This window comes from Diabrotica undecimpunctata, chromosome 7 (assembly GCF_040954645.1).
Source record: "Diabrotica undecimpunctata isolate CICGRU chromosome 7, icDiaUnde3, whole genome shotgun sequence".
Lineage (NCBI taxonomy): Eukaryota > Metazoa > Arthropoda > Insecta > Coleoptera > Chrysomelidae > Diabrotica > Diabrotica undecimpunctata.
Genome location: NC_092809.1, coordinates 34,212,043 through 34,232,317, shown reverse-complemented (window position 1 = coordinate 34,232,317; position 20,275 = coordinate 34,212,043). Strand labels below are relative to the sequence as shown.

General features: G+C 32.7%; 1 protein-coding gene across 9 annotated transcripts in view; it reads right to left on the bottom strand.

Annotated features, from left to right (window-relative positions):
- The window catches only part of stac (C2 and C2B_Munc13-like domain-containing protein staccato), a 188,754-nt gene that overhangs the window by 84,546 nt on the left and 83,933 nt on the right, over positions 1–20,275 (bottom strand). The window contains exon 1 of one of the 9 annotated variants that reach the window (XM_072537032.1): positions 15,380–15,540. The exons of the other annotated variants lie outside the window; for them this stretch is intronic. Within the exon in view, the coding sequence (XP_072393133.1) occupies positions 15,380–15,441 (62 nt within the window). The 5' untranslated portion in view covers positions 15,442–15,540. Of the gene's footprint in view, positions 1–15,379; positions 15,541–20,275 lie in introns of those variants that run through there. 9 annotated transcript variants of the gene reach the window in all.

The following is a 20,275-nucleotide window of genomic DNA, read 5'->3' as shown; positions in this document are numbered from 1 at the left end:
CGTCAATAAACTTATTTTAACGTTCAATTGCGACTTATTCCCATTAAAATAGTAATTAGATCTTATCTCTGTCGTTAGCCCGGTTGGTGTTTCTCTTCTTCTTCTTTCTTTTTAATGACTGCTCGGATGTAATTGTGAACACTATTCCATCCCTCCGTATTTCCCGTCATCTTCACGATCATCTGTCTCACAGTCACAGGGTTCATACCTATTTCTTTATACATTCTGTTTCTCTCCACTGTACATCTATTACACTCAGCATTGTGTGAGTAACAATGTCGGAATATTCGCAGTATAGGCATTTATCTGTATCTGTCTTTCTGAACCTATAAAGGTACGCCCTAAAACAGACAATCTACCCAGTCCCTTAGGCTCGGGATCAGCATCTTTGTCCACTGAGCAACTTATTCCTTGTTGTTCCACTCTTCTTGCCATCTTTTCATTTATCTTTCCCTTTCTTCTTTTTTTTTATAGCTGTTGTCAAATGCTTTCTTCTCCCATAGAGATGTCTCTTTTATACTGCTAACACATGCAGAGGAACACAACCCGTGATAGTCCACAAGGCCGCCGCAGATACAGTCCTGTAGGCGCATGCTACTTGCAACTTCTGTCTACTTTTTCATAAGCCTAATATTAGGTATCTATATCTAAATATAATGAAAAATATTATTAATTATTGTGTATTTATACAATAATTATTGTGTTCTACATATATTTAAAGTGGTAATTTAATTATTCAATCAGCGTTTTGGATTTTTTGTATTGTGTGTGAAAGATAAGTTACATTTTTCTACTATTCTTTATATATTGTTTACTTTATATGCCCTGGGGGGGGGGGGGTTTAACCCCCAAAACCCACCCTGGGTGCGCCACAGCATCTAGAGTGATTGATCGTTCTTCCTGTCAAAAAGGTGTGAGTGTTTTTTCGGTTTTTTGGAGTTTTCCATCTAGGGACCTGTGACTCTACGACTCTTTGTATGGCCTGATTGAATATTTCGAAGTTGAACATGGACTAAACATGCTCTTGTATGTTGGCATCAATTGGTGCCGCCCTAGACTTCTCCTAATTTTGCCTTTATGGCCTTCTTTCATTTTTTTTGTATATTTTCCGGTACTTTTAATTTTTCTTGAAATATGTGAAATCCTAAGTAATTAAAATGATTCACTTCTGCAAGTACGGACTAAAAAAATGCTGAGCTTAAAGCTTCCAAGAAATGGATAGCTATTGGCGTATTAGCGAAGATTTCGATGAAAATATTCTATGGATATATACTTTTGAGTACGGTATTTTATATATTTTTTAAGGTGGATATCATTATGACTACACGTCTGTGACGGCGTCACGTTATTTGCACGTCTGTGGATACAGGATAATATACTTTAGAGAATTATCCGATAATGACCACTAATAACCACTTAATTAGATTCGCAGTGTTGACAATTTAAGTCTTTATAATAATTCTGAACTTTTGGAAGAAAAGTACTTAACTGAGGAATATTGAGACTAGTTTTTTATGGAAGGCACTTGTCTACGTATCAAATAAAATTGTTTTTATAATTAATGCCATATTATTTTCCCAAAAATATAAATTCAGTAACTATCGACCCATTTTGTTAAAACTTTTCAATGAAATGATCTCATTGCTAAATATGCACAGGGAACATAATATTAGTTTTATGGAGTTTGTTTGTAATCAACATTAATAAAATCTAATAATAGCACGATTCTGATGCAAAAGTATTCATTTATTTATCAGCAGATTTTATTCCGAAATAATTATAAATGAAATCAGTTGTTTAAAGGAAACAAAACATAGTTTATATAGTTTTCGATAAAACTACGAGGGTGGTATGAATGGTTTTACATATGAGCTTAAGAGTAGAAGATCATCAAATCTGGATATAACTGTTAAATAAGTGTTTAGATATTATGAATACTAGGGTTTAGAATACTATGTTTTCTATATTTTTAAAATTTAAATAATATTTTTAAAATTGAATAAAGTAGTTTTATTATTGATTTTTTATTTATATTTTAAACAAATTATATTATATTTAAAAAATTCAATGAATTATTATGTGTGCTACTAAAGCCACTTGTTGACGTATTAACAAAGCATACGTTGTTTACTTCTGATGTTCTGACAGACCTGTCAAATTCAAACGAAATATTAAATTATAATAAAAATCATGTGATAGTAAATTTCATTATTATATAAACTAAACTAATCTGTTTAAAAATAGTAATTGTATTTGTATGAAACTATTTTAAAATGAATCGAATCTTTTATTGACAAATATTCTTTTAATTTTTAATTTCTCATATTGCACTGCAAGATACCAGATGCATGGAGAAACAGTATAATGATACCAATGTTCAGGAAAGGAGATAAAGAAGACCCCAACAATTATAGAGGTACCTATAAATCTACTGAACACAGCACTCAAGCTTACCATAAAAGTACTAACCAACAAAATCAATAGACTACCAATTTTATCAGATGAACAACAAGGTTCGTCGAGTACAATAAACCAGCATATCTATGTTTTATAGACCTGACAAAGGCTTTCGATAGCATCCAAGTCAAAGACGTCTTACACCTATTGTATAAAAGAAACATACCCATCAATATTATACAAACCATCGAAAACATCTACTTCCATAATCGAATACAGGCAAAGATAAATGGAAAACTAACACAGTGTATATCAGTACAAAGCGGAGTCAGACAGGGTGACTCGTTAATCCCACTTCTCTTTAATATAATAATGGACGAAATAATACAAGCAGTACGTAAAGGTCATGGTTACAGAATGGGGAACAAAGAAATCCAAATATTATGTTATGCAGACGACGCCGTATTAATCGCCGAGAGAGGAGACGAGCTCCAAAGATTAACACACATCTTCAATACAACAGCCAAGAAATACAATATGATAATATCAGCAGAAAAAACCAAATGTATGACATATAAATACCCACTACGATGTAAAATCGATATTGATGGGAAAATAATAAAGCAGGAAGCAAGTTTTAGATATCTGGAAATAGATATAACTAGTTACGCAGATGTTGAAGAAGAAGTATAACAACAAAGCTTAAGAGCAAGTAAAGCGGCGGGATCTTTTAATGACACAATCTGGAAGAACAAACACCTAAGACAAGATACAAAAACAAGAATCTATAAAGCAGCAATTAGACCTATATTAACATACACGGCGGAGACAAGACCTGACACATCTAAAACGAGACGACTACTAGAAACAACAGAGATGAAAATACTCCGACGAATATCAGGGAAAAGTCTGTTGGATAGGGACAGAAGCGAAAACAGTATGCAATATAGAAGACATAAATAAAAAAAGACAAAAGGAGTGGAACGAACTCATTAGTAGAATGGCAGAGGATAGAATAGTACGAAAAGCACGAGATAAGTCGCCAAATAGACGAAGAAGTATTGGCAGACCAAGAAAAGATGGTGCGATAATTAAAACAATTGAGGAGGCTAATATTGAAGAAGAAATAGGCTTTAAAGCCTACGTACAAGAAGGAAGAAGAAGAAGAAGACTTCTCATTTAATGTCTGTATTTTGTTAGTTATTTTTCAAGCAGTTTTTAATTTAAACCTGCTTAGAGTAAATATATGATGACTAGACACGAATTGATCGGGAGTAGTGAATCGATGTTAAGAACCGCTATTGATTGATGCTATTCGTGACGACGCCATCTTGTTACGCTAGTTCCGTGACGCTCGCCTCAGCATTTTACTGTGGGGAAAAAAGTAATACAACACCAGTATAGAAGCTTCGCTTTAAAAAATTTCTTGCCTACGCTGAAAATATCGATACACTTAGAAAAAACGTGATCCACATATAATGACTGAAAAATCTAAAGCTGTCCTTCTTGTTAATAAGGATTGTGCATTTATTCATAATTCTATTACAAAAAAGGCAAATACTTGACAAAAACAATAGAAGAAAAAGTTAATTCCATAAATATAAGGAGAAGGAGTAACATTTGAATTTTTAAAAATAAATACGTGTGGAATTAAGAAAATGATTATAACTATATTTTCGGAACACTCCGAGGAACACAATACGAATTACTTAACTGTTATAACATCAGTAATATTGTAAACTGCAAAGTTGCTTAGACAGTATCAAGGTTCCTACGTCTGCTTCATAGACTGCAACAAAGCCTTCGATGGGTCTTACTACTTACATTGTCACCTCTATTATTTAATGCTTACTCTGAGGAGATCGCACGGGAAGCTATTAAATTAGAAACAACAGCGATAAAAGTAAATGGATTTTTATTTAACAATAGTAGAGACGATGATGATAGAGTAATTCTTGATGCCGTGCATTTCTGCGTAGGGTAAGTTGGGAGGAAGGGAAATAACAAAAAGGATATATGAGGTCATACACACAATATGGAGACAAGAGAAAATGCCAAAATAGGAATACGAATATCATCTGCCCAATATATGCCCTGTATACTTAACGATAGACTACAACCCCATATATTTAGGCAGGGAAGATCAACCAAAGACCAACTATTTACAATTAAGCAGGTCTTAAGCAAAGCCTGGGAACATGACATAGATGTCTATAATATTTTCTTCGACTTTGGCATATGACTCAATAAACAGGGCTCACTTATACAAAATATTAAGTGAATTAGAAATACCCTCTAAATTAGTTAGGCTCATCCGAATGACGATGTGGGACACAGTGGCTCAGGTACAGATAGAACATGAGATCACATATCGCGAGGGTGCATTATTAGTTTATTTTGGTCATTGTGTATACCAGTGAGTTTTTTTTTAAGATCTTTCCTTACTTTTCTTGTGGAGATTGAAGCTGCCACTGAGTTAATATAGGTTTTCAGCTTCCGTTAAAAGTGTAGTCATCCAGATCTCCTTCGCTGCTATAATTTCTTTACTAATTTTGCTGTGCATATTTCGGTACCCTGTTTGGTCCTGCCTGATCTTGAACTGTTTTCATTGTTCCATCATCCCTAATATTTCTTCTGTCATCCAATCATTTTTGGTAGTTATTTAATTTTGGAGAATAAAAATGTTGTTCATCAAATGAGTTTTTTATTGTAGTTCATGACCTTTTACATCATTCACAGTTGTCGTATCATACTATACTAATAACAGAAAATAACTACTATACTGTTGAAATAAAAATTAGAATAAGAAAATCCCATGCACACTTTACAAAAATGAAAAACATGACAAACGGTGAAGTAAGAAGAACGAAGAAAAAAAAAAGGAGTTAAAAGGGCAAAAGAAAGAAAACTGCAAAGACATATAATGCATGGAGAATGTTTAGGCTGAAGAATCTAAGAGAATGGTGTGGTTGCAGCTCAAAACAACTGTAGAGTAGTTCAAGTAATAGTGGCCATGCTGATTGTCAAACTCAGAGATGGCACTTTGAGAAGAAAAAGAAGGAAAACTTGAAAAGTTTATAAATTGGGAAGGGTCAACAACGACTTCTTTTGAAATTTTTAACATAATTTCCAAGATTGTTTTTTTCTTAAAACCCTAGTTAAGACGAAGAAGAAAACATATTTTCTTTCATACTATTATATAGTTATTACAACATAACATCAACAAATTATATAAAAAAATAAACAAGTTATTATCTTATACTTGGATATATCGCATAAAATTGAAGTTAAAAAACTTGTTCGTCTAACAATGTACATTTTTTCAACAGTTCAACGCATTTATCAAGTACATTCAGTGGGTATTTTGATTATGAAATAGAAAGAATAATCCTTGAATTAACAACAACAATTAATTAAAGATACAACTATTATGAAGTTGTTTGTAATATTATTTTATATTAATATTTAAGAATAGGTACATATTTTTCAATTATTGTTATAATAAAGCAGTTGTAATTTTCCCGGAAGTGTTTTCTACAATAAATTCATACATATTTGCATACTTCGTGAATGTATCGTATATCGCGCACGTTATTATAAAGGATAAATTATACCTGTTTAAGTTTATAAATTATTGTTTTGTTTTTATTTATTCATGGTTCAGTGTTTGCACAACTTTATATATCTTAGTCCATCGTAATTATGTATTTTACCTTTGTATATTGACTTACAAGGAACGGTCTGTTAATATAATGGAAAGATAAACAAAAAAAGTTATCAAACCAAATCGTTAAGGTGAAAATAGCAAAAGAAAAGGAAGTTAATGTCAGTTTTATTCGTAATCATTGTACATGAACTTTGTCGAATTGATATGTGTGCAAGTACCGAGGGAAGCAAGATAATAATACTTTTAAAATAAAAAGAGTAATGTTCTATCAGAGGAGAGAGTATTAAGAAGTAATTTTAATGTACATACATGTAGGCAAATCCTTCTTCTTCTTCGCGCGACTACGATTACTCCTGTTTGTCTGCCTCTTATTCTGTTTCAGTCGTTGTTGACTGTATATTATCTTTCCACCTTTTTGGCGGTCTTCCAACGGGTCTTCTGCTATACGGCTTGTTGTTTTTACAGATGTTCGCTAATCTATCTGGTCCCATTCGGTTTACATGTTCGTTCCAGTTTTTTTTTCTTGTTTTTATCCACCTGTTAATATTTTGAATTTTGCATTGTTCGCGTATACTTCTGTTGATTTGTCTGTCTCTTATTGATATGCCCGCTATTGATCTTAATATTTTCATTTCGATAGTGTTGATTTGTTGTTTCGTCTTTCTTGTATCGGTCCTTGACTCCGCTGCATATTTTAGGATTGGTCTTACTGTTGTCTTGTATACTTTCATTTTGCTTTCCGTGGTCAGATATTTGTTTCTCCATATGGTTTCTCGGAGGCAACCACTTACTCTTGCCGCTTTTGATGCTTGCCTTGTGGTCTCTGTTCTTATATCCCTGTCACTAGTTATCTCTACTTCTAGGTAATTGAATTTCATTACTTGTTCTACAATTTTGCCGTCTATTTCTAGTTTGCATCTACGCGGCTCTTTACTGATCACTATACATTTAGTTTTTTCTACTGATATTCTCATATTAAGTTTGTTTGCTGTGATATTGAAGGTTTGGAGCTGCCTTTGTAGGTTATCTTCGTTACCAGCAATTAGTACTGCATCATCGGCATAGCATAGTATCGTGATTTTATGCGCTCCCATGTGGTATCCGTGCCGTTTTCTTACTTCGTGAATTATTTGATTCATCACCATATTGAATAACAATGGGCTGAGCGAGTCTCCTTGGCGGATTCCTCCTTTTAGTTCTATACATTCTGTTTCCCCTGTTGGCATTATAACTCTGGTCTTGTTGTTCTTGTTAATTTCATTAATTGTCCTTATTATCTAATGGTCTATTTGTTCAACTTGTAATAAATTTAAGATGTCATTTCGCTTCACCCTGTCAAAAGCACTTTTTAAATCTACAAAGCACATGTATGCTGGTTTTCCATATTCAATAGACTTCTCTATTATTTGTCTGATAATAAAAATTGCGTCTATTGTGCTGCGGTTCTTCCGGAAGCCTTCTTGTTCATCTGCCATGTTCGCTTTTTCCTCGATTTTATCTTTTATGACTGCCGTTAACAATTTTAATATACTATTCATCAGACTAATGCCTCTATAATTTTCAGGATTTCTCGAGTCTCCCTTTTTAAGTATCGGTAGCAGGAGACTTTCCTTCCATTCCGCTGGTACTACTCCGGTATTTATTATATCGACGAATAATTTTAGGAGCCATTTGCGTAGTGTTGTTCCTCCATATTTTAGCAGTTCATTGTTTATCTTATCAGGACCAGGTGCTTTTCTGTTTTTTAATTTTTTTATTCGTTCTTGTAGCTCTTCTTCTGATATTAGTACTCTATCGTGAGTTTCGTTAATGATTATTTCTCTGTTCTCTTCTTCTCCTTCTCCATATAATTTCGTGAAATGCTCAGTCCATTGTTCCTCCGTAATGTTATCTATGCGTACAAATTCATTCATTTCTGTTTTTTGTCTCCTTATCATCTTTCACACCTTTTTCTTGGATCCATAGAGGTCGTATTCCATATCTTTGGTAAATTTCTCCCAGTGTTCTTTTTTGATGTTATCTATTTCTTGGTTTACTCTATTCCTGATTCTCACGTAGTCTTCTCGTGCCTCCGGTGTCTTCACTCCTTTGTATGTTAGGAAAGCTTGTTTCTTTTCATTTGCTAGTGCTTTTACCCGTTCATCGTACCATGGTCTTTTGTATTCCCTTTTATTTCTGTTAACTTTTCTTTTACCTAAAGCTTCTTCCACTGCTTGTAGGATACATTTTTTAATAATTTTCCAGGTTTCTTCTATATTCTTTTTAGTCTCTAGATTATGGCTGTTTAGCTTTTCTGTTAGTCTGTTTCTATACAAGTTTTGTGTCCCTTCTTCTTCTAAGCTCTCTATGTTTAACTTTTCTTCTATTTTTGTATTTCGCTTGCCTTGTGTGGTGATTGCTATATTTATTTTTCCTAGTACCAGGCCATGGTCGGATCCTACATTATCGGAAGATATAGTGCGCACATCTATTATATTCTTGGGGTGTATTTGTCTGTTTGTTATAATGTAGTCAATCATAGAGTTACGTCCTCTTGTATCTGAGGCAAATCCAAGAGGGTATATGAAATAATACATCGAGGACTAACCTTTGTAACTAGATGCTGGAATTGGCAACAGCATTGGATATGGCGATTGTTAATACATTCTTTCAGAAGGAAAAAAAAACAACTTATCACATACAAAAGTGGACAAAATCATTTCCAAATAAATTATTTTTTTTATAATTTCGTATTTGCCTTACCTAAAACTACAAACCACGTTTTATTTTTCAATGTATTATTCCCACATGCAGTTAGTATATCTTTATTATAATTTAACTAATTCATTAAATTATAATTATATTCATTTAATCCTTGCCAATTTGCTATTAGTTATTTAATATTGTAATTATTTTCAATTTTCATATGACAAGGAAACATTTTAAGACATGAAGCGGCTAACACAAGTTTACTTTTTCTAATTTTTTTTGGCCTAATTTTTATCGACTTTTTTGGCTGAAGAATTCTACAGCACATGGTCGACCACGCAGCAATATCTGAAGATGAAAGTATCTAAATTCAACTACATTATCAGCAAGTTATCCTGTGAAGCCAACATCAGCATCTAACCACTACATTCTGCAATCTTTTGTAGCGAATAACAATCTATCCAGTGATGCCATAAGTATTTTATATTTGTAAAGCTTATAGGCAAGATTTGCTTTGTGATTTTGTTCAATTTTAATTAAATATTAAAATTTTCAATTTTTATAGATATTTATGTACAATAAATATGAATAGTTAATACCTTCTAAGATTTACTTCTAAGATAAGACGTTCTCACACCTGAGAGATTGACCTAAACGAGGCCTAACAATTGGCTGCCAAAGAAAGTTGAGACTTTTATTGTTCTACATTGGCTCCCAACTTTTGGAGGTAGTTATATTGTTAGCCATTGGTACCCACCGTTTTTGATGGGTCGTTCAATGGTTACACATTCGTCAGACTAAAATTGTTTAAAAGTTATTTAAACCAAAAAAATTATACATCAAACAACATTTGGTAATAGTGGCATACAAAGATTTAAAGCTGGAGACTTTGTTAGGTTTGTACTATTTTTTATAGTTAATCAGTGTGGTTACAGTTTAAAATCATATTTGATGATCCAGCTAGACAAGATGCTAGAACAGAAGCAGATAATCTTTATAATGCGGCTCTCATACGAACTAGGAATGTTGTGGAAAGGCAATACAGGGTAAGGAAATGATGATTCAATTTTTAAAAATCGAATGAGATTAAATTTGAAAGTGACTATGAATGTAATAGTAGTAACAGCAGTATTTCATAACATAACCATAAAAATGGCGTCTTGTTTCCTGTAGATTATAATCAAGATCAACAAGAAAACCATTTATTTAAAGCCATAAAAAGGAAAAAAGAAGACAATTTCCCTCAATTTTAAGGTAAAATTGAAGGCACAGTATTGTGAATTATGAATTAGACATTTTGCAGAACTCGATTCATAATTTCTAAAAAAATATTTTCTATTAAACCAATTGTTTTGTTTCTAAGGTAATTTACAATGTAGAGGTTTGAAATTTACTTTCACTTTTGTCAAGATAAATTTTATAGGATATTATGATGCTTATATTTAAGTAATTTGCATTTTTATGATTGTACATATATTAATCATAAATATATTAGTTCAGCAATTTCTGAAGAATACGGCTGGTTTGCGCTCGACCGTTTTGCGCCCTTACCTGAAATCGACCGGTTTGCGCTTTGCAATTTTCATAATAGAAATATCTAACTACTATAGTTTCCTTAATCGGCCGATTTGCGCTCTCTTGCAATATAATTTTAATTTCATTCTACAATAATAGTCTGGTGAACCTGCAATGAACAAACTAACATGTCAAATAAACAGAAACATCGTTTTCCTTTAGATTTGAAACAAAAATGTCAAATCAAAACTAACAAAATTATTAAATTTTTCTAATACTGTCGAACAACAGAGTGTTCTTTAATCTTTAATAACTCCTTCTACCTGGAAGTTAATTGTTTAGATATAATTAGTAACTAGAATTCCCAAAATAAGAGATCGCTGGAACTAACTTTCCTTTCTACCTGATAATGCGAACTGGTAACTACTTAAGTCATTAACGAAGGGTATGGTAACAGAAAAATTATTTGAAAATTCTACGTGATAATGACCATATTGATGGTCAATCATTTCTATTGCGTTCTTTGAGATAGTAGGATCAAGAATTATTGTGAATCAGTGTGAGTTAGTGTTTTAAAAATGGATGTGCAAATTATTGAAACTTCGAAGGGAAAACCATGTGCATTGTATAAAGGGTACAGTTTTCGTATGAAAAAAAAAAAAAATAAAGATGGTTCGGCTTTTTGAAGTTGTTTGAAAGAGAAAACTGTCGAGGCCACATAATTATGGATAATAATACAATAATTAAGGAAGCCGAACATCTGTGTAAGCCGAGTGTTGCAGCGATAGAAGTGAAGCAGTGTGTCTTCAATGCTCGAAAAAGAGCTAGGGAAGACAATAGTTATTTGCCGATGTCAAAAATATATCAAGATGAATTTCAAAGATTATATAGTCAAGCACTGAAATTCTCTTCAGTGAAAAGTGGTTTATTGTAGAAAACGTGCGCGTGGGCTGCTCGCAGATCCAGCGGCAGCATCGGAAATAGTATTTCCAGAAGAAATTATTACAATGAGCGACAATACGAAATTTTTATTTATCGACAAGACCACTCCCTCGGGTACAGAATCTTGGTGTTTGCCAGCAACAAAGTTAGGGAGATTTTGGTTAACAGTAAGGACACTGTATTTATGGATGGAACATTCAAAAGCTGCAGTAAGCAATTTAGTCAAATATATACCGTTCATATCGATATTGGTAGTACGTCAGAGGAGACAAATACAATTCCATTGATATTTGCGTTACTTCCTAACAAAACCAAAGAGACATACGATATGTTATTTTCATCAATGAAAGAGAAACTACCAAATTGGAAACCATCTCTTATAAAACTGGATTTTGAACAGGCAGTGATTGGTGCCTTAGAAAATTATTTTCCCGAAGCCAAAATTTCTGGTTGTAATTTTCATTTCAATCAATGTATATGGAAAAATGTTCAAAATATTGGACTTGTTTCTGAATACACTGACAACGAAGAGATACGTTTGCACATAAGAATGTGTGCTGCGTTAGCGTATCTACCCATACAAGATATCGATGATGGCTGGTTATGTATTCAAGAAACCTCTCCTATTTCTGAAAAAATGGAACAGTTTTATCACTACTTTGTCAAACAATGGTTAGAAAATACTCACATTACCAAGAAAATGTGGAATTACCATGATCAAAGACATCGCAGTAATAACGTTTTAGAAGGTTGGAATCATCGTCTGAATACATTAATAAGACCACATCCCAATGTATTCCAATTGGTGAAGTGCCTGGTTAAAGAAGCAGAATATATAATATTTACTTTCAATCCAGAAGGAAAGCGGCGCAAGAAAACATATATTAATCTTGATGAAAGAATATTAAAAACTTTACAGAAATATAAAGATACAAGAAACTTAAGGTTGTGTTTAAGGACATTGGCATATATGCAGAAGCTGCAATAAATATACAATTTTTTATTCCCAAGAATTTTTTGTATTTTACAGTATAAAAAGTTTGCAAAAAAAAACGAAAAAAAAACAAAAAAAATTAAAAAAAAAAAACAAAAAAAATTAACAAATTAAAAAAAACGAAAAAAATGAAAAAATAAAAAAAAACATCTTCTAAACACGCCAATGTTTATATTATGTATAAACTATGACAGTCCTAAGCCTGAATGAAAGTGTAAAGGGAAGATGGTTTATTTTTATTTTTTTATAGTTTTATGATTTTTTAAAACTAATTTTACTAGCCTAACCGTTACCTGATCGTTATGGTAGAATAAAATTAAACGTCGATTACAAGAGAGCGCCAAACGGTCGATATAAGAAAATAATTAGCTATACATACATCTCCATTAAGAAAGTGATAGAGCGCAAACCGGCCGATTTCAGGTAAGGGCGCAAAACGGTCGAGCGCATATCGGCCGACACCATTTCTGAACTGTGTTTTTAAAATTTGTGTATAGTTTAAATTTATTTATTTAATATAAATGGCATTAAAAGACAACACTTTTTGTACAGTATATTTATTATAAATTTTATTGAGCATATTTTTATTTTAATTGTAATTCAGTTTTTCATATTTTGATTTTTAATTATCGTTCACTTTTATTATTGGCCTTTCTCTCTATTCTTTGTCCTCTTATCGATCATTCTCATTATTTATAACTTCCAGTTTTGTAAAAACAAATTTTGACTCTTAAACTAATTACTCTTTACTCTGTTTATCTTCAGACGAGCTAGATAAAATGTATAACAAATTTCAATTTACAAATGTTTGTAAAGATTTCTATAGTGTAGAAATTCCTTGAGAAAATTTTCGCAAAGTTTTCTTATTAACACAATTCTATTCCTTACTAATTATTATTAGATACGATTTAACTCACATTTACTGAGTAAACATTTACAACAATAACTGTTTGTGGGCAAACATCAGTTAAATTTGTCATTTACAACATATAATATATTTTTTTAAGAACGTAACAGACAGTCGTCTGTTTGTCTTGTTAGCACCATTAGATTGTTTAGTCTGAATTTTAATTGCTCTAATTTTTGTTACAAAAAGTGATTTTGAAATAGTATGTTTTTATGTTTCGCTAAATAATATTACTTTAATCCAAGGGCGGATCCAGGACCGATTTTCGGGGGGAGGGTGCATGAACTTTTTTTGGGGGGTCTGGGGGAATTTTTTTAAAAATTACGGTTAAAATGGTGAATTTTAAGGCACTTTTCATAAATATTTGACTGCGATAAAGACATTCAAAACCTATCGTTATTAAAGTCTTTATTTGTCTAGCAACGAAAAATCAATTTTAACTTAAAACCCAATAAAGTCCAACAAGTGCAAAGAAAGAAATGTAGTTTTGTTTATGAAATTAAAATAGCTAAAACAAGGCGAATAATATTGGTCGTTTAGTAATGCACGCGGGACGTCCCGTCCCGTCCTTTGACCAGCATTTTGTCCCGAAGGAAGGGACTGGACGCGGAACGGGAAAGCGACTTTTCTTCGGGTAAATAAGTTTATTATTGGACTACCTCGACAAAAAAAATAATATTAATACTGACCAAAACAAAGACAAAGCGGGCTTAGTGGCAATGTTAATTATAGTATGTCAATCATTGACATCATTGACCCTAGAAACTCAGATGTGCATAAATAATTAAGCAACGTTGATGCAAGTATAGCAGTTTTGGGATCATTCCATGTTGAGATAGATGTTAGTGCTTCAATTATATGTAAAATGTCAGATCTGTACTGAATTACGCTTTCATGGTGCTCAACCCATCTTTTTTTTTTTGACGTGACAACGTCTTAAATTAGGTTGTGGCTCGGAGTCATTCATGAAAAAGTGTAACGCCCGCTCACGTCTGTTACGATGAGTCACCGAACGAGAGAGAGGCCCGCCGGACCGGCGAATGCCTTGCGTCTCTCTCCCACTCAAACATGATCGGTTCGCTGCGCGCGCAGCACTAGAGAATTAGGCGCGTTGAATCGGTGCGTGCTTGTGTCTCTGTCTTTCTCGAGCGTTCTTGGCGTTCAAGACACATTACAGCAGAAACACTTCCTTTCATTTCATATTTCTCCTATCATCGTCCTATCCTCAACAAAATCACTCAAATAGAAATTAGTTAAGTTTAAGTTTACATGTACAATGTTTTAGTAAACAAAATATATTTCTATAGTTAAAATTTGTGCAATTCTTATTTTCATTCAATTCCTTGTTCCTATTGTGCAATTTATTAATATTCATATCAATAAATATTCTACCGAGAAAAAGACGTTGTCACGTAAAATCTTCGCCCGTAAAACCGACTTTACAGGCAACCGATTTTTTTTTATTTACAAAATTGCTTCAACCACTAGGGGTTATTAGCATACTCAACCCATCTTGTTTTGCATAAACTTGCTATATTTTGTCAGATTTTCAGTTTTAAACTTCATTTCTCTTGCTTGACATGTTAAAAAATTATAACTGTTGTGACATGTTAAAAAATCTAACTGGAAATCTAACTGCATTTATTTCGACCTTTTTTATTTCTGTTACTGTACCGACTGCAGCTCATTATGCTTCAGTTGTCAGTACCGATTCCTACACATTTCTTCGGATCTAAGAAACGAAGCACGTAAAACGGTGTGAAAACAAAATGAAAGATGTAATTTTACCCTATACTCTCTCATTTTGACATCAATTGGTGCCACTTCTAGACTTTCCCTAGTACACTCATTCTTAATTTTATCACTTTATTCATTTTCATTTCTCATTCTCATTTCTGCCACATGCATTCGTCGTTCTTCTATCTCTTTAACTTCCCAATGTTCAGTTCCATACATCATAGCTGATCTCATGGCAGTTCTATAGAATTTTCCTTCCAGTTTTATTGTAATCTTTCCATCACATAACACAGCACAAACACACGTCACGTCAAATTAAAGTGAAAGAGACTAGATGCTTGACGAATTTGTTAAAGTACAAGAGACTCGATACATATATTACATAAAGTATTTCTGGTAATTAGTAACGAAACTTTCATAAAAATTTCCAAAGGATAATAATCTGAATGTTGATTGTGAAGTATTAAAAGTGAAAATTTACAATATGCTGAATTAACATTTGATCTTAATGTCGTACAAGATAATTACAGACCTGTAGTTTCTAAAATCTTTCCATCTTTGCTTCTGAAATTTCCTGTAGAGGTTATTCCACATGTTGAACGCACTTTATCACAATATGAACACGCGATCTATTACCAACCCACAATTGCACCCCAGAACAACACATTGACTATACATGCAATTTATAGGACTCTGTTCTACAATGGAAAATATTTGAATCAACTTGTTTAATTAGATGGTACCATGGCAATATTAAAGATACAGTAAATAATACCATATCTTTATCAGACAAAAAAAAAACGATAGCGTGTTTAAACACAAGGCGTATGCATTGAGTTTGTTTATAATTTATGATGATGTTGTGTGTATTTTTCTTTAATTTAAAATTAAAAATCTTTTTTTTAGTGGATTCGAAAACATCATACAAAATTTTATGGTATGAATAGCGATCTAAGATATACAACGATAATAATTGCTGAAAAATAAATACTTGAAGTTTAAGTTAGTATATATATATATATATATATATATATTAGGGTTTATTAGGTTTATTTACAGTTTATTAGGGCTTATTAGGTCGACAATCATCATAGCTATTCGAACTTTTGAGACGGCTGCTATGAAAAGTTCATTTGATGTACATTCGTACCACTCTCTCAGGTTGCGCAGCCATGACATTCTACGCCTCCCTATGCTTCTCTTTCCTTGGATCTTTCCCTGCATGATCAGTTGGAGCAAGGTGTATTTCTCTCCACGTGTAATATGTCCGAGATATTCCAATTTTTTTGTTTTTATTGAATTTAAAATTTCCATTTCTTTGTTCATCCTTCTCAGAACCTCTTTGTTTGTGACGTGTTCTGTCCATGATATTTTAAGAATTCTTCTGTACACCCACAGCTCAAATGATTCCAGTTTTTTCATTGATGTAGCATTCAAGGTCCAAGATTCCATTCCATCAAATAAGGTCGAAAAAACATAGCACCTCGCCAACCTAACTCTTAGTTCCAGTTTTAAATCCCTGGTACATAGAACTCTTCTCATTTTGTTGAAATTTGCTCTAGCCTTTTCTATTCTTATTTTTATCTCCTGATTGTAATCATTTGTGGAGTTAATCATTGTTCCCAGGTATGCATATTTGTCCACTTGTTCGACGTTGGTTTCGTTTATTAGAAGATTCTCGTTATTTTTTTCTCGAATTTTCGATATTCTTCTTTTCCATACTCTGCTATTCTGGTCACCAGTCTCTGAAGATCTTCAATGTTTTCGGCTAAAATCACAGTGTCGTCCGCATATCTAATGTTGTTAATGGGAACTCCATTTACCTTTATTCCAGCTGTTTCACCCTCAAGAGCTTTTTTCAGGACCTCTTCGGAGTAGGCGTTGAAAAGAATTGGCGACAATACGCATCCCTGTCTTACTCCACATCTAATTTCAATTTCTTCTGACAGCTGTTCGTTAACACGTACTTTTGCTCGCTGTTTATAGTATAAATTTGATATGATCCTGAGGTCGTTGTAGTCAATCTTCTTTGATTTCAGGACATTCATTAAATGTTTATGTCGTACTTTATCGAATGCTTTATTATAGTCAATAAAACATGCGTATATATCTTGATTGACGTCCATGCATCTTTGTATTAGTATATTAAGTGAAAAAAGAGCTTCACGTGTTCCTAGGCCTTTGCGGAAACCAAATTGTGTATTATTAACGTCTATGTCCAGTTTGTGATATATTCGGTTATGGATGACTTTAAGTAGTAACTTTAGCGTATGAGACATTAAGCTAATGGTGCGGTAATCGCTGCATTCTCTTGCGTTTTTCTTTTTAGGGAGACAAATAAAAATAAAATCCACAAGGAATCTACGTTCCTGTATTTGGCTGTATACCATATATTAAAAAAATTTATTAAAAATCCTTTGTAAAAGGTATATATTTTTAAAAACTCAAACGGGCTGTTTTAGACAAAACGTTTTCGGAATCCATTATTCCATCATCAGTGTCTAGGTGTACATGAATGTAGCCACTAAATACATGGGTAAAAACCCGTTAACAAAAATTTAGTTACATTTGTTTTACATTATATTATATAAATTGCTAGGATGCTAAAGTTACCGTTGGATTAGGTAACATGGTGACATATGACTCCACGTTGAAGTTGCAAGTCCTGAGACGGTGTGTCTACGAGGACTTAATAAAAATAGATGTTAACCACTCTTTGGGTAATACGCCTGAACTATAAATTTGGTTCAAAAGTGTCACTAAAACATCAATGTGCTTCTCATCTAGAATTTTTAGGATTTCTATAGGAAGCATATCAGGTCCAGGGCTTTTCCCGCTCTTCATTGTTTTTAATGCGTGCAATATTTCTTCTTTTGTAATATATGGACCTATTTCTTCTGACGTAAGTTCTATGTGCTCCAGATCTCCTCTTTCATCATCGAACAATTCATCGATATATTCTGCCCATCTTTGTATTTTCTCGTCCGTATGTGTTATAGCAGTACCGTGTCTATCCAGAATTGCACAAGTGGGATTTTCTTTTCTTAGTCCTGCCAGTTCTTTGACTTTCTTGTGTAGGTTAAACAGATCATATTTATTTTGAAGGTCTTCTATCTCTTTGCATTGCTCTTCAAAGTATTTTTCTTTTGCCTGCTTTATCGTCTTTCTAATCTCGTGGTTTATCCCTCTGTATTTATTGTTATCCTTGTTTTTAAATTGTCTCCGTTGTTCCATCATATTGAGTATCTCGTCATTCATCCATTCCTCTTTTCTCCTTGAGGAAGTCTTTAATATTTCTTTACAGGGTTCCAGTAGACAATCTTTTAGTCGATTCCTCCATCAATGACTGATCCATGGATCAGTCAAAACACACTATGAATAGATGTCACTAACAAAATTTTAACTTTCCAACTAAATTTTAAAATGTATATTGTCCATTATTTTAAATGTTATATTTTATATGTGTGTTTTTAATGTTGAGTGTCGTAGCTTTACAAAAATAATCTCAACGACTATGTCTTGAAGAAGGAATAAAAGAATTCCGAAAGCTCGACCAAAAGTCAAAAGAGTGTTTCTATAACATCCCGGCCAAACCTACTTGACTGCAGCCCTAATAAACTGTGTTGTTTGTTTATATCGACAGTCAATAATATCCAGTATTTCTTGTATATATATATATATATATATCTAATATAGTATGAATAGCGATCTAAGATATACAACGATAATAATTGCTGAAAAATAAATACTTGAAGTTTAAGTTATATATTATATTATATATATATATATATATATATATATATATATATATATATATATATATATATATATATATATATTCAGGGATTCTACAGTATTCACTGCACTTTATCCATCTGCTGGCGCTACTTCTTACATGTCCATACAACTTTAGTCTTTTTTGTTCTATATATGTTAGTATGTCTGTTTCTATTGATGGTCTTTGTTTTATTTCGTCATTACTTCTCCTATCCGTTCTTGTTACTCTGCAGCATCTTCGCAGGCATTCCATCTCTGTTGCTACTATCTTACTGCTGTTTTTCTTGTTTATGATCCAATTTTCAGCCCCATAAATGTCATAATACTTCGCACTAATGTTTTATAAATCTGTGCTTTTGTCTTCATATTTAGGTGTTTATACCACCATACTGAGTTAAGTTGTCGGATTGCTGTTCTTGTTTGTCCTAATCTTTGCTTAGTTTCTTCCTCTGTTGTTACCTTTTTCGTGATTATAAACACCATTTTATCGCTTGCTCTATCTTTTCTAGCAGTATCTTCTCATATAATCTTCCTATTGATGATATTACGCTTATTCCTCTGTAGTTTTCGCATCGTTTTCTATCTCCTTTCTTAAACATAGATGTCACATATGCCTTCCTCCATTCCTTTGGGAGCTGTTCTCCATTTATGGCTTTCTGAAATATTCATTTTATCATCCGGTGTAACTTTTTTGAGCCATACTTTATAAGCTCAAGTGAGATGACTCCAAGTCCCGGTGCATTCTTATTTTTGATTGCTTTTATGGCCGTTCTCATTTCCCTATCTGTTATTTCTATTTTTTGTTGTGGGGATCTGCTTCGTCTTCACCTATTTTCTTGTCCAATGAATTGTGGTCTTTGTTTTGTTAACAGTTCCTTGTAATAGTCCTTCCATTCTTTGTCCTGTATATTTCTTGTAAAGTTCTTATACCTCCTATGTATGTTTTAATATTTAAGCAGGTTTTTCTCTATCTTTTTCTCTATATTCTTTATAATTTCATCGTTGTTTGTAGTCAGCCATTTTCTGTATAGTTGCTTTTTTTCTTCAATTATTCTTTTTGTTGGTTCATTTATTTTATAATGGTGCTGTTTATTTGTTATGTTCTTTCTCTCCAAGGGCTTCAAATGCTGCTTGTTTTATACTCGCCTATACACTATAACTTAAGTTACTACTATGACATTTTTCAGTTTTCATTTAATATTTTCTATATTTTGGATTCAACCAAACGATTTTCTAAACCAAAACAAATCAGAGTCTTTTTTGTTTGTATTCATTATAGTTTGATTGTGACCCTGTTTTTAGTGACCTGGATGATAAGACCGCCGCCGCGTCGGTTTCTGGTGTACATTAAAATTTGAAAATGCGTCTACTCAAAATATAACTTTTGTTCAATTGATAGAAGATTGTGTTTTATTAATGATTTTTTATTATTAATTTAAATTTTTTCATTTATTAATTTCTTCAATTTCGGAATAATTATCACCTTTAACTTCACGAGACGATATAACAAGGTATTTATACCAAATAAGAATAGCAGAAAAATGTAGAAACACATAAATCATTCAGAGCGATGAAGTCGAGGAAAGAAACGAACTACTGATCTTAGGGCTAAAACCGACTTCATCAATCTCATTTTTGCGAATAAGAACCA